The sequence below is a fragment of the Macaca thibetana genome, chromosome 17, assembly GCF_024542745.1.
Source record: "Macaca thibetana thibetana isolate TM-01 chromosome 17, ASM2454274v1, whole genome shotgun sequence".
NCBI lineage: Eukaryota > Metazoa > Chordata > Mammalia > Primates > Cercopithecidae > Macaca > Macaca thibetana.
Window position 1 is genome coordinate 79,321,602 of NC_065594.1, and position 14,150 is coordinate 79,335,751.

The window sequence follows — 14,150 nt, forward strand, 5'->3', positions numbered from 1 at the left end:
ATAAAGGAAAATGTATGTCATCTTTCCAAAGGGAAATTTATTCTCTGCTTTTAGGTGAAAAGGGGAAAGGGAGAGAGCTCTTCCTGTGTCTACTGTTTCTCAATTGCCTTCAGCTCAAAATAATCTTTATGCCAAAGTGTCATATTTTTGGGGTGGCATATTCTAATCCTTTCCGGGGTGGTTGATAACTCACGTTTTATCTATTGGGCTATCACAGTTTTATGTCAAAAAATGAAGGACAATGAGGTGATCTTTTTCTTCTAGAAAATCTTCAAAAGCCCATTCATTCACAGGGATACAACTAGTGTTACCGGTAGAGGGTCTTGACTGCAAGTTGTCCAGGTTCTTGGCATTTTGAACAAAGAATTGGACAAAACACACAGCAAAGCAAGGAATGAATGAAGCAACAAAAGCTGAGATTTATTGAAAGTGAAATTACACTCCACAGTGTGAGAGTGGACAGAGCAGCAGCTCAAGGGCCCCAGATACACAATCTTCTCAGGTCCAAATACCCACTAGGGGTTTTCCATTGGCCACTTGGTGTTCACCTCATGTAAAGGAAGTAGTGGTCTACAATCAGTCTGATTGGTTGTGGAAAGCAACCAATCAGAAGCTGAAGTGAAGTTACAAAGATCACATGCCTATGCAAACATCTGATTGGCTGCAGAAAGCAACTAATCAGAGGCTAAGATGAAGTTACAAAGTTGCACTTCTATGCAAACGAAGACTTGACCTGCAATCAGAAACTGAAGAGAAATTACAAAGTTATATACCCTCCGAGGCAAACATTCAGGGCATCGCCAATGATGGATGCCATAATTTTGGCTTGCCATTTTGTTTACTCTGTTTCCTTTTTCCTTCCTTCAGGTCACGATTGTTATAAACCATAAATGTGATATAAATAAGCTGATTTTGATTAGTTTGTGGCCCCATCTGTAGCTTTTGGAGCTTATCTCTAATGTCTGGGGCAGATTGGCCAATGAAATGCTGTGCTATTAATATTTTGCCTTCGGGAGAGTAGGGTCCAGATTAGTATATTTTTAAAAGGCTCCCTCCAGCCTGCCATAAAACATGGCTGGATTTTCCTCCTTGCCTTGTGTAACCTCCCTTACTTTATCATAGTTTACTGCCTTAGTTATTCCCTTTCTCATTCCTCCAAGAAATTTATCCTGGTTGTTCATTCCCTTAGGAGTGTTATAGTCCCAATTAGGATCAATAGTGGGAACTGTGTCTGGGCCAGGGTGATTGCCCTGAGGGTTTTGGCAAATAATTCATTGCTTCCGGGTGGGTGGTCTCAAAGATTCCTTCCTTTTCTGAGGGTGTGCAACAGGTTGCTAAAATGAATTGAACATCTCTCCATGAGAGATCAAAGGCTAAGATCAAAGGTTGAAACCCATCTGTAAATTTCCTAGGATTCTCAGAATAGCTTCCTAGCTTTTCCTTACATTGTATATATCAGTTATAGAGAAGGGGGCCTGCACTAGGACTGGTCCCTTGGTTCCTGCTACTTCCCTAAGAGGTAGCAGGGCTGGAGAGAGAATTGAATATGGCGTTCCTCTCTGAATGTGACGGGGATTTAGTAGGGTGTTTGCTCCTGGGTTTTAGCCTCAGGAGCACTTGGCAAGGGGCTATAAAGGGGTGGTTGCTGTTCACCCTGACAGACAGCTAGCCCTTGTAAAAGGGGGTGATATATAATATCTAGTTCTGCCTTAGCACTTTCCTTTGGGGGGTGGGTTCTGGGAGTTTCAGATTGTTAAGTTTTTGATATTGGATCATAAAAGTCTGTACATATGGGACTTCTGACCATCTTCCTGGCCTCTTGTAAAGTAGGTCTAACTGCAGGATGGTGTCATAATTAAGGCTATCATGACTTTGGACATTGACTGCCCATTGTTGGGGGCTTGGAAGCTCATACTGGGGCCAAACAGTATTGCAAAAAAAAAAATTATACATTTTCCCTTTAGAGTGTCAGGGTCAAATTGATTCCAATGGTGGATGATGTAGCCAAATGAGGAATCCGGTAGAATAGGTCTAGAATTGCCCACAGTGGAATAAGGTGGAATAGATTGAGAGTTGCCCATAGTGGTCTGGAAAAGAGAAGAGGACTTTGAAAAGTAGAGGGCCCATTAGGTGACCCAAACTTCACCCAGGGCATCCCCTGAAAAAAATCTGAACCCAGACTGGAGTTCCCAGGGATGTCCCTACTTTAGGGCCCTGATTTAGTCTGTCAGATGTCTCTGACCTTAAATGGGGGCTGGCACTGCTTTGGGATGGGTCCCTCCACCACTGAGGACCTACTATGAACTTTCCTTAAGGTTTTTCTGTCCCACTTAAAGCAACCCTTTAACCTTTTAAATTTAGACAATAAGTTCCCTTTCATGAATTTCCCCCCATGCCCCACACAGACCACCTCCGACATGCCCAGACCCTCTGACTTGTATAACTTTTTTGCAGTCTGTCCTTTAGCCAGATGAGTAGGGGAAGGGAAGAATTTAGCATAAGAAAAGAAGGTTTAAGTTGCCTGAAATGTGTGTGAGTTCGCCCAGGATGAGCTTCTGCTGCCAACTGCATCACATGTAAGGATCAGGGACTATAGCTGGAAGGGACAGAAAAGAGTCCTTCCCTCTTCAAGGCAGGGCAGTCATCCCTGTTCACTCCTTGCCCTCAGACAACACCAGAGAGTGGCCCCGGTCAGCTCCCCTCAATTGCCAAGGAGCTACTAGAAAACAGCCACTGAAAGACTGGAAAAGAAAAAAAGGAAAATAACTCAGAAAGAGGAAAAAAGGAATAGGACTCGGAAAAACAGAAACAAGGAAAAGGACTCGGGTCCCTCACCCCAACCCTGCGGTGTTAGTCAGACGCTTCCACATGGAGGCCTTTCAGTTTCACCAGAGAGAGGCCCTGGCCAGAAACTTGCAGTTGTCGCCGTGCTTAGGCGCTGTCCACCGCAAGTCCCGAGTTGGAAAGGAAAAGAAAGAAAGATTCCCCTGTATGTAGCAGAGAGGAGAAGAAGAAAGGAGAAAAATAAATCCCAAACTTTAGGCTTCCCTCCTACCTGGCTCGCGAGACCAGTAGAGGGTCTTGACTGCAAGTTGTCCAGATTCTTGGCGTTTTGAACAAAGAATTGGACAAAACGCACAGCAAAGCAAGGAAAGCAGAGATTTATTGAAAGTGAAAGTACACTTCACAGTGTGGGAGTGAGCCCAAGCAGCAGCTCAAGGACCCCAGATACAGAATCTTCTCAGGTCCAAATACCCGCTAGAGGTTTCCCATTGGCCATCCTACTTGGTGTTCGCCTCATGTAAATGAAGTGGTGGCCCGCAATCAGAGGCTAAAGTTACAAAGTTGCACTTCCATACAAATGAAGACTCGGCCCACAGTCAGTCTCATTGGTTGCAGACAGCAAGTTGTCCAGGTTCTTGGCGTTTTGAACAAATAATTGTACAAAACCCACAGTAAAGCTAGGAAAGAATGAAGCAAGGAAAGCAAAGATTTATTGAAAGTAAAAGTACACTCCACAGTGTGGGAGCAGGCTGAGCAGCAGCTCAAGGGCCCCAGATACAGAATCTTGTCAGGTCCAAATACCCCCTAGAGGTTTCCCATTGGCCACTTACTTGGTGCTCACCCCATGTAAATGAAGTGGTGGCCCGCAATCAGAGGCTAAACAGAAGTTACAATGTTGCACTTCTATGCAAAGGAAGACTTGGCCCGCAATCAGTCTGATTGGTTGGGGATGGCAACCAATCAGAGGCTGAAGTGAAGTTACAAAGTTACACTCTATGCAAACATCTGATTAGTTGCAGAAAGCAATCAATCAGAGGTACTTTCAATTTTCCAGCTGCAGCACAGAAAAGGTGGGGGTTTGCAAAGGGAGTGGCCTCTGGGCCTTTTGTTACTTAGGAGTGGAAAGTTAGGGTTTTCCTTTCCAAATGGCTCTAGGAAGTCAGTGAGAAACGGCCTTAGATTCTCTGCTTCCAGACCCTGTTCTCCTACCTCACTAGCAGAGTACAGTGTGCACTTCCTGAAAATGGAAGCTGTTTTGCTAATAATTTTAACTTGACAGAAAAGTAGGGTGATCAGATAAAATACCCTATGTCCCATGGAATAGTTGGAATGTACTTAAATTATTTTTCATTGATTATCTGAAATTAAAATTTACCTGGGCATATTGTACTTTTATTTTCTATATCCGACAATCTTACACAGAAGTCATGGGAAACTCAGAAAAGGTTGTCCAAATTATTCTGGCAGAGAGGAGCAGAAGTAACAAATGCCATTTAGGCTGGGTGCAGTGGTTCATATCTGTAACCCCAGCACTTTGGGAAGCCGAAGCAGATCACGAGGTCAGGAGATCGAGACCATCCTGGCCAGTATGGTGAAACCCCATCTCTACTAAAAATACAAAAATTAGCTGGGTGTCGTGGTGCGTGCCTGTAATCCCAGCTACTCGAGAGGTTGAGGCAGGAGAATTGCTTGGACCAGGGAGTCGGAGGTTGCAGTGAGCCAAGATGGCACCACTGCACTCCAGCCTGGTGACAGAGCGAGATTCCGTCTCAAAAACAAGAAACAAAACAAAACAAATGCCATTAAAAAAATTAAACAAACAACCAACAAAACTGTGGGGCCGGGCGTGGTGGCTCACATCTGTAATCCCCGCACTGTGGGAGACCGAGGCAGGTGGATCACCCAAGGTCAGGAGTTTGAGAATAGCCTAGCCTGGCCAACATGGTGAAACCCCATTTCTACTAAAAATACAAAAAAATAACTGGGCATGGTGGCTGGCGCCTGTAATCCCAGCTACTTGGGAGGTAGAGGCACGAGAATCGCTTGAACCTGGGAGGCAGAGGTTGCAGTGAGTTGAGATCCAGCCACTGTACTCCATCCTAGGCAACAGGGAGGCTCTGTTTCAACCAAAAAAAAAAAAAAAAAAAAAAAAAATTGTGGTAAAATATACATAATAGAAAACTTACCGTCTAACCATTTTTAAGTGTACATTTCTGTGACATTAGCATATTTGCATTGTTGTGCAGTCATCACCATTCATCCTAACTTTTTCACCAACCCATACTGAAGCTCTATGCCATTAAACAGTAAATCCCCATCCCTCCTTCCCTAGACTCTACAACCACTGCTCTACTTTCTGTCTCTATGAATATAACAGCACCATAGTATTGGCGGTAAATCAGAGTTGGCAAATGCAATCTGAAGCAGAGGAAAGGAGAAAGTCATAACCCTCAAGTTTTACAGTCCCATTAAAAGTATTAGTACTTTGAGAAAAGGACCGTCACGATCATGGAGAGAATGAAGGAAACACTCCATTTCTTTCCAGTTTGCAACTGGAATTGCCACTCTAACTTTCGCCTTTCGGCATGGCAACACCCAGGACCCCAACGCCCACAACGCAGGTCCTCCATTTTGTGACCTGCGTGGAGGGCGGGGCAATCTCTCTCCGCCACGCCCCGGCACCGGGTAGACATCGCAGCCAGGTAACCAAGGAACCCAAAGTGAGGCGTTGGCCAGGAGAGGCTGGATCCGGAAGTGAGGGGGCCCCTCCGCCCCGCGTCCGAGCCCCGCCCCTGGCCCCTCCCACCGGACCCCGGCCGACCTAGATGACGTGTCCGAATAAGAGTTGGCGAGGTGCGGCCGGCCTGCCCTGCGCGTGCGTGATACGCGCACCGGTGGAGTCGGTAGCAGGAGTCTGGTGGTCGTTTTCATTGAGAAAGGCTCCGCTTCTCCGGGTTTTTGCTGATGCTGAGCCCGGGGGATTGAGGAAACATCGAGCTTTGGAGTGGAAAGGGTTGCAGACTTTTAGACTCCCAAGTCATTGTGGTCTCAGTCTCCAGAGTGGCTGCGTTACTGCAGGAAGTCACTCCCCTTTCTTAGGCGCATCCTTGGCTGTAAAAGGAGGTTAAATGCCTCTGGAAAACCTCAGGTTTATTTCAGCTTTGAAAGTCCGGTTCCAAATTTAGATCCAGCAGTCGTGTGGCCTGGCCGGTGATGGTCCTGGAGTACTTTCCCCGCGCCTGGGGTCTCTAGGCTGTGTGGATGTAGAGGTGTGGGATGTAGGGGCAGGCACTTACCCGTGGAACTTACATATAAATGGGGGACTGAGACAGCAAACAAACAAACGTGATCCTTCCTGATAGTGGTACATGTGGGATGCCGAGGTTTAAGCAGACGAGTGGTATTAAGAGATTTCAAGGTTTTTGCCAAGAGTGGAAGCTGAGAGGCTTCTGCAGTAAGAAGTCCAGGACAACTAAGAATTTGACTTGGACCAGGGTGGTAGCTGTGGGCATGGTAAGTACTGAAAGAATTTAGTCCACAGTTTAGCACCCCAGCCAACGGGACTGAAGGACAGGAGGTAGGGAGTGAGGAAATGAGAAATTTAGGTTCTCCTCCAGGGTTGAGGCCTGAGAAGAGATGGGCAGCGATGCCGTTTCCTGGAAAACTGGGAGAGGATGTGTTTGTGATGAGGGCAGTGAGATATAATGAAGGTCAAGTTTTAGGGGTGTTAGAAAAAGAATATAATGAGCAAAAATGTTAGTTTGTTTCCTCCTCTTTCCTATCTGGAGAAAATGTCTGCTTCCTTTTATTGTATTGGAAATCTCCATGACTTCCAAATACAGAATATTTTACAATTTTTCCCTAGCCCTAAATTCAGCGAATATGTTGATTTATTTGAGTGAGAGGACGTGAAAGGGAAGCCACCTAGGCACAGTTTTCTGTCCAGGCCCTACCGGATTAGTTTTTGTTATTAAAAAAAAAAAAAGGTGCCATTCTTTGGGCCAAGCGGTGTGCTCAGCGCTTTGCCTCCATTTTTTCATTTAATCTTCACAACAACCTTAAGATGAACGTTCTTCTCTAATTCCCAGTTCTCTCTTGATTAACTTGGCTACCCCACTATATGGATCAATTTGCAGGGTCCTACGTCCCTTTGAAAATCTGATGAAAGTTATAAACCTTCCCTGGGAAAAAAGTACAAACACCTGCAATAACTTTAAATAGGAGTTCACCGGCCCTAAACTTTTCTGAGCTTACTGTTTCACAAACTTGCCTATTCTTGAATTCTGAGCTGGAGGTTGTGATTCTCTCTTCTGTACTTTAAGATGATGCACTCTTCCGAAGTTTTCGATTGAACTCTAGTGGCCAACTGAATTGACTTTTTCAGATCACTAAAAAGTTTCTCCTTGAAAAATACTCAGAAGATGAAACACACACACACACACACACACACGTGTACACATACACACGCGGACACCATATAGCATCATCAGTGGGAAAAGTGACAGCATCTTGCTAAAGGGTGATCATACCATATTAATCCGATTCGCCAGAACTACTTGCTTCACTGAGCTCTCAGGTGTGCTCGGGTCTTCCTTTGAAGAAAATAAATGTCACCGCTACCCTCTATTCTACTCCCATTTTCCTCCCCACCCCATTTCCACTCTCCCTTAAAGAGATGTGTGCACACAATCACTGCCCAACGCAGGAATGCATCACTCCATCCAATGCTTGGAAACTGTCCGTGAAGATGCCTTTGAGTAGCTGTCTATTTGAGGATTTGTGGCTAATTCCTCCCCATTTGTTTCCTTAGCCTGCTCCCAACCAGGTGTCTCCCGAACTTTTCCCCTCCGCCACCAACTCCGTCTCCATCAGCAGGTGCTTTCTGTCATAGGGACTGGCGTGCCGCGGACAGTGTGATAAAGAAACCGTATGATGGATATGAGAAATTCGTAAGACCCAGCAGCAAACGGGGAGCGGCTGGCGAGCGCTCCACGGCCCCCAAGCGTAGGAGCTCTGGATCGGAATTTGTAATTCGTAATTGGAACGTGAGCGCCGGAACAGCTCTCCCGGTAACCACCCCAGCTGGCGCGCGGAAAACCCGGAAAGTGGATTTCGCCCCCGCTCCCTCCCGGAAACAACTCCTGGTGCCTGCAACCGTTCTCACTGAGCATGTGCAGACGGCGATGCGCATGCTCTGTCGCGGTCCGGTTCGGTTTCTGTTGCGGGAGCCAGGGTGTCTCCTAGCGCAACCGGAACTAGCCGTCCCGGGGCCGGCCTCCTTTATCTCCCGCGGCCTTGTAGTGGTCTCCGAGCCTCCCCACCCCTCCTTCCCTCTTCACCCCCTAGACTTGATTGCCCTTTCCCCGAAACAGCTATCATGAGCGCTAGGCTGCCGGTGTTGTCTCCACCTCGGTGGCCGCGGCTGTTGCTGCTGTCGCTGCTCCTGCTGGGGGCGGCTCCTGGCCCGCGCCGGAGCGGCGCTTTCTACCTGCCCGGCCTGGCGCCCGTCAACTTCTGCGACGACGAAAAAAAGAGCGACGAGTGCAAGGTGGGTGAGGCCTGACGCGCCCCCTGATACACTGTCGGAAGGGGAAGTCGCCCCTATCCGGGGGAGTTGATCCTCGGGTGGGAGTGAGGGAAGGGGGTGTAGCAGTGGGTGGGGTCGAGTTTCCCCTGAAGCTTTTGGGGTCGGCCGGGCTGTGGGTGGGGGGGCTCTGGCACAGCCCTTGCAAGGGTGGATTCTGGAGGACTCAGTGGGCCTCAGACTCTCCTCCCGTCTTGCGGGCCAAGTAGCACGAGCAGCTGTATTCAGTTTTCCTGGAACAGGGACTGAGTGGAGCGCCCTTGGAGTTGGGCTTCACGCCTTAGAGCTTTGGAGTTGGATGCATGCAGGTCCACGCGTGAGTGTTCGCTCACAGCCCTGTATCATGTACGCTAAGAAAGCGGGTGACCGACTCCTTGCATGTGAGCAACACTCAGCCTAGTTACAATTTCCATTAGCTTTTAACTTCATTGCTTCCTGTTGAATTGCATTTTCCTGGAACCTCCTGGTTGGTTAGGAGAGCTTGTTCTTTCTAGGACTTTGATACCTCGCATCACAATTAGAAGTTGGTTCCTTATTTGTGGAGTATAACACCCAGAACCGCACAAACTGCATTAATAAAGAGTTGCTGTAATGGTTGAGCCACTTGATTTCTGACTTTTAAGTGTAAAAGATATTAATACCCAAAAATGATACGAGATCTCAGTAGTTTCTCTTAGATAGTTTTAAACATTTAAAAGGGGCAAATGATGGGAGAATCTGGTATTTTCCTAGGGCAAGTCTTGAAAACTTTGATTTCTTACAACATTCACACCCAAGGTTTTCAGTTTAATTGCTAGTAAAAGAGGCGTAAGTAAAGTAACCTGCTTTTAGGTTATATGGTGTAGGGCTTTACAGTATTCATACACAACTATTTTGTTAAGTTTATTTAAAACTTAACATTTGGGGGATGAGGATCTCTTTGAAGCCTTTAATGATTTTAACAATTCAAATAATCGTTCAACAAACTTTTACAATCTATAAATAGGCTTATTTATTAAGTTTGATTTTTTTTAAGCTAGTGTTTATTTTATTACTGCTAGCTTTACTATAGCTGTGAATTTTGAGGTTATTTTAGGGCATTAGATAAGCTATTAAATTTTTCATAACATGTGGTGGTTTCTTTTTAGGTTGTCAGCTGTCCTGAATGACATGTTTATACATCTGTGCAAAACCTTGTATCTGAAAAAATATATAAGGATATTTAAGGTTTACCCAAGTCAGCAGTTGACGTTTCAGTACTTAAGTTTATACTCTGCAGTGCAAGAAACTTTTACTCCTTTTTGAGGAGTCTGACTGAAAGACTGTTGTGCTTCCAAGTGGAAGGGAGATCTAGACTTGCAAGTACACTGGTTTTTCCATTAAATATTTTAGTAACCAACCTTCAAAGCCTAGTATTTGGTCTTTAATTTTAACAGCAGTTGTATATTCTATTCCTAGTGCCTCAAAGATGAAAAATATATTTCCTGCCCTCTAGGAACCTCAAAGTAAGGGATATAAGTTTATGAACAGATTAACAGATTATTGAAATCTGATATACGGGATGATGTCCAAAGTGTTCTAAAACACAAATGAGGAAACTATCTGTGGACTAGAGTCTTTAGGGAAAGTTCTATAGAAGAAGTGACACGGCCAGGCGTGGTGGCTCAGGCCTGTAATTCCTTGGGAGGCCGAGGTGGGTGGATTACCTGAGGTCAGGAGTTTGAGACCAGTCTGGCCAATATGGTGAAACCGCATCTCTACTAAGAATACAAAAATTAGCTGGGCGTGGTGGCAGGCATCTGTAATCCCAGCTACTTGGGAGGCTGAGGCAGGGAGAATCGCTTGAACTCAGGAGGCAGAGGTTGCAGTAAGCCGAGATTGTGCCATTGCACTCCAGCCTGGGCGACAGAGCGAGACTTTGTCTCAAAAAAAAAAAAAAAAAAGAAGAAGAAGTGACATTTCAGATGGACTTAGAAAATGAATAAGTGAAACTTACAGGTGGTCTGCCAGTTAGATGATTGTTTTCTCAACAGGTCCTTTGGTAAGTGGCTAGGTTGTGTATTATAGTTGTCTTTTGGTTAATCTTGGGGGGTCATTTTGGATTTTTAATTTTCATGGGTATAGGGATAAAACAGGCAGAGTAGATCATTTTTCTGAAATGTTTGGATTTTTATCTTTATCGCCAGCTACACTCACGTTTGGTCAATGGAAACAACTCTTAGAAGAGCAGGAGGGTGTACTTTCAGCATTTTTCCTACGATATGACTAACTGGTGTAGAGAATTTGAAATAAACTTTAATGTTTCTTTTCTTTGCCTTTCAAAGAAGATGCTATAAATAACAGTAAACAGTTGAAATTTGTATTACTTCAATCGGGATATTAATAATTTGTTCTCATCCATTTCGTATTTGTTAAGGACAGTCTTGTATATATTATTCAGAAAAGTGGAAGGAACTTCTTTTAAAAATTAGAAATGAGAGTCGTGAAGTGGAAATGATTCTTTCCAGAAGATGCTGTTAAGTTAGTGAATCTGAAATTGGATAAATTTGGCAGGTCGTTGATGCTGTTACCAACGGTTTTTCCATCTGTAAAATAGGGATAATCATATTTGATTATGACATATTCCCCTTGAAAGGTATTTTGCATTTCTTAGAGGAAAAATGCAATATTTGTCATTGTTGTCATAGTGTAGAGATGAAACAAATATATCTTCAACTTATATATAATTTAGGTAGTAGAGTGTTTTTATGTGCTGTAAAGTTTGTCTCATGCATTTACCTCAGGATGTAAATTGAGAGAGAATCAGAAGAACCCTGAGGATTTAGTAATTTTCTCTCTTTAAAAATTATCTTACGTTGAATTTACTAGCAGAGAAACAGGAGTCCAGTGAACATAAAATTCTATTTATGTTGCTGTAACTTCTGATTAATTATCTTAGCCTTCATAGATACTGTATGTTTTCATGGCCTCCTTTTTTTAACTTATTTTACATGCACATGCATTTGGATATTGAGGTGGTGCACATTCTTACTGCTTTTTATAGCCTATACTATTTCATTTTGTTCCTGTACTATCTATGGTTTGCCTAACCATTCTTACTTGTAGGGCATTTAGATTGGGCCCAGTTTTTCTCTATTATAAATAGCTCTGCTACAGTGTATTTAGCAGTAATTATTTGCATATCCCCAAATATAAAATTCTGGGCAAAGATAAGAAGTGTTTTAGTTCCATGTAGTATTGCCAGATTTCTTTCAACAACGATAGGTTTGATTTACAGTGCCTTTAACTAAATAATACCTTGTCTTGCCGCATTATTTTAATTTTTATTTATCAATTTCATAGCGATTTGATGGTCCCTAAGACTTTTTTTTTTTTTTGAGGTGGAGTTTCGCTCTTATCACCCAGGCCAGAGTGCAATGGCGCGATCTTGGCTCACTGCAACCTCCACCTCCTGAGTTCGAGCAATTCTCCTGCCTCAGCCCCCTGAGTAACTGGGATTACAGGCGCCTGTCACCCCCTGGCTAGTTTTTGTATTTTTAGTAGAGATGGAGTTTCACTGCGTTGGCCAGGCTAGTCTCGAACTCCTGAGCTCTCAGGTAATTCGTCCACCTCAGTCTCCCAAAGTGCTGGGATTACAGGCATGAGCCACCACACCCAGCCTGTACACTTTTTAAATGCTTTACTTTCATTGCTATTGAAGTTTCTGCGTCTTTTAATATTTTTCATTTATTTGCCTTATTTTGTTAGGTTTTGAAACCATAGTAATAAAAGATTGAGCTATGCTATTCCTTTCCTGTAGAATTCTCTTTACTTTCTTCACATCAAGGGACACTGTGTGACTGAAATAAGTAGAATAAAGGCCTGATTATAAATGAATAGATCTTCCAGGGTAAGATACGCAGTTCTAATTTAGTTTGTAAAAGTTTTGGCTATTTCAGTTAGGTTTGTGCTTTTTAGCTTTAGATCAAATCTTAGTGTGCCGAGTGGCATTCTGATGGCTAAGAGGTGAAGATAGTGAGCGGTTCACCTTTGCTGCTTTTAACTTTCAAGTAATTATTGGATTGTCAACCAGAATTCAGACCTAAGAACTAAAAATAGTATTCTCCAAAACTTTAATTCTGCCACTTTTTTACTGTTTGATGGATAGATTATGTTCTCAGATGAAAGATTAAGATTTTTTTTCCTTTGCTGTAAGGAAAAATGACCAATCATACCCCCTAGTGGTTAAAAATAATGTTTAAATGAATTAGTTTAACAACTTTTTAATAAAAAAGAAAATTACTCAGTCATACTTTCCTTTCTTGGTAGTTATTTTTAGAAGCATTTTATAAGTTGCAATTGTATTCTGGGAGCAGTCGTGTATAAATATTGGAATGAGTCAAATTTAAGAAAATAGTCCGAATGTTGATCTGAACAGGCACAGAATAAATATATATGTACCTGTTTTAATTTTACCATAGAAGTAGTTTGAAGATTTTGAAGTATTTAAAGAAAAAAATAGTAATTAGTATGTGTATTTATTGGTATAGTGATAAATATTTATCGATATTTAGTTTTACGTTCTCATAGTTTTCTCTGGAATAAGAGCATTGATTCTTAGCTTCTGGGAACTCATTAGTGTTTGGGTGTTGCTGTTTCAAATCTGAAATCTGGCACTGGGAGGACTTACTTTGACTATGGTAAATACACATTCCAACAATTATTTCTTCTTCCTCTGTAAAGGTATGTGACACTGAGAAAGTTTGCCTTTCAGAAATTAAATTTTTAAGTAAAATTATTTTAAGACTGTGATTGTTTGTTATAGTCAATCTGAGAATTAGAATGAAGAAAGCAACAGAAGTCTATGAATAAAATTGTGTCTTTCTGCATGTGGCCCCTCACCAAGGTGGGTGTAAACTTGAACTTCCAAAGGTGTAAACTGGAACATCTGAAACAAATCACAGACATACGTTCCACACCTCACACCCCCAACACAAACACACAGACACACATCAGCACTACAGAGATTGGTCTGTGCACTGTCAACCTTAGAGCCCAGCTGCCCAAACCCTTACTTCCCTATTCTCGCCTGTAGTTTTCTGTCACCATGGTCTCTCAGTAAGTTTTGTAGTTAATTGTAGCTGGTTTACATGTGTCCAACAGTTTCATTCTGTTTTCATTAAAATTAACTATCTATGAAAGGTTTTGGAGGAAATTTGTGAATTTTTTCTTTTTTTGCTCCTCTTCTCACTTTTCAAACCTGTTTACTATGTTTTGTGTGTTTTGTATATGCCTTAGCTAAACTTCATAACATCCCTATGATATTTAGATGAGGAAACAGAAGCTCAGTAAGATTTAGTAGCTGTCTCTAGTATACAAAACTAGTAAGTAGTAAAGCCAGGATGCAGACAAACCCAAGACTGAGTCCAAAGCCCAGGCTCTTGGCCACAGCCTTCTACTCTGAGCACTCTTCTTCTTTGCCTCTCCCTGGGGATCCCTGACCCCTTATCACCCTGGACTTTGACAGTTCCAGAAAACACTCTATATCTATTACATGTGATTTTCATTTTATTTTATTTTTTAGAAACAGGGTCTTGCTCTGTTGCCCAGGCTCGACTGCAATGGTGCAGTCATAGTTCATTGCAGCCTTGACGTGTCTATGTAATTTTTAAGTAGTCAGGTTTTGTATTTACTTCTTTTGTTGATACAGTCTAAAATTAAAATTTTATTTTTCAGGGCTTTGGGGAAGGAACCCAGGTAATTATCTAGGAGATCAATTTCTGGGCATTGCTGGTTGGATAACTCAGAGCTCATAAACAAGCAT

The 14,150-nt window shown here is 43.0% G+C and overlaps 1 protein-coding gene and 1 long non-coding RNA gene across 2 annotated transcripts in view; one reads left to right on the forward strand and one right to left on the reverse strand.

Annotated features, from left to right (window-relative positions):
- Positions 1-3,060: 3,060 nt before the first annotated feature.
- LOC126940229 (uncharacterized) lies at positions 3,061-5,733 on the reverse strand. The gene is made up of 3 exons (XR_007720670.1): positions 5,606-5,733; positions 4,802-4,901; positions 3,061-3,461 (listed from the first exon to the last, which is right to left on the reverse strand). It is a non-coding gene; the product is annotated as an uncharacterized LOC126940229 (long non-coding RNA).
- Positions 5,734-6,833: 1,100 nt separating this feature from the next.
- Positions 6,834-14,150, forward strand: part of TM9SF2 (transmembrane 9 superfamily member 2) — a 74,650-nt gene continuing 67,333 nt past the window's right edge. The window contains exon 1 of the mRNA XM_050765977.1: positions 6,834-8,332. Coding sequence (XP_050621934.1) covers positions 8,162-8,332 — 171 coding nt within the window. The 5' untranslated portion in view covers positions 6,834-8,161. The remainder of the gene's footprint in view (positions 8,333-14,150) is intronic.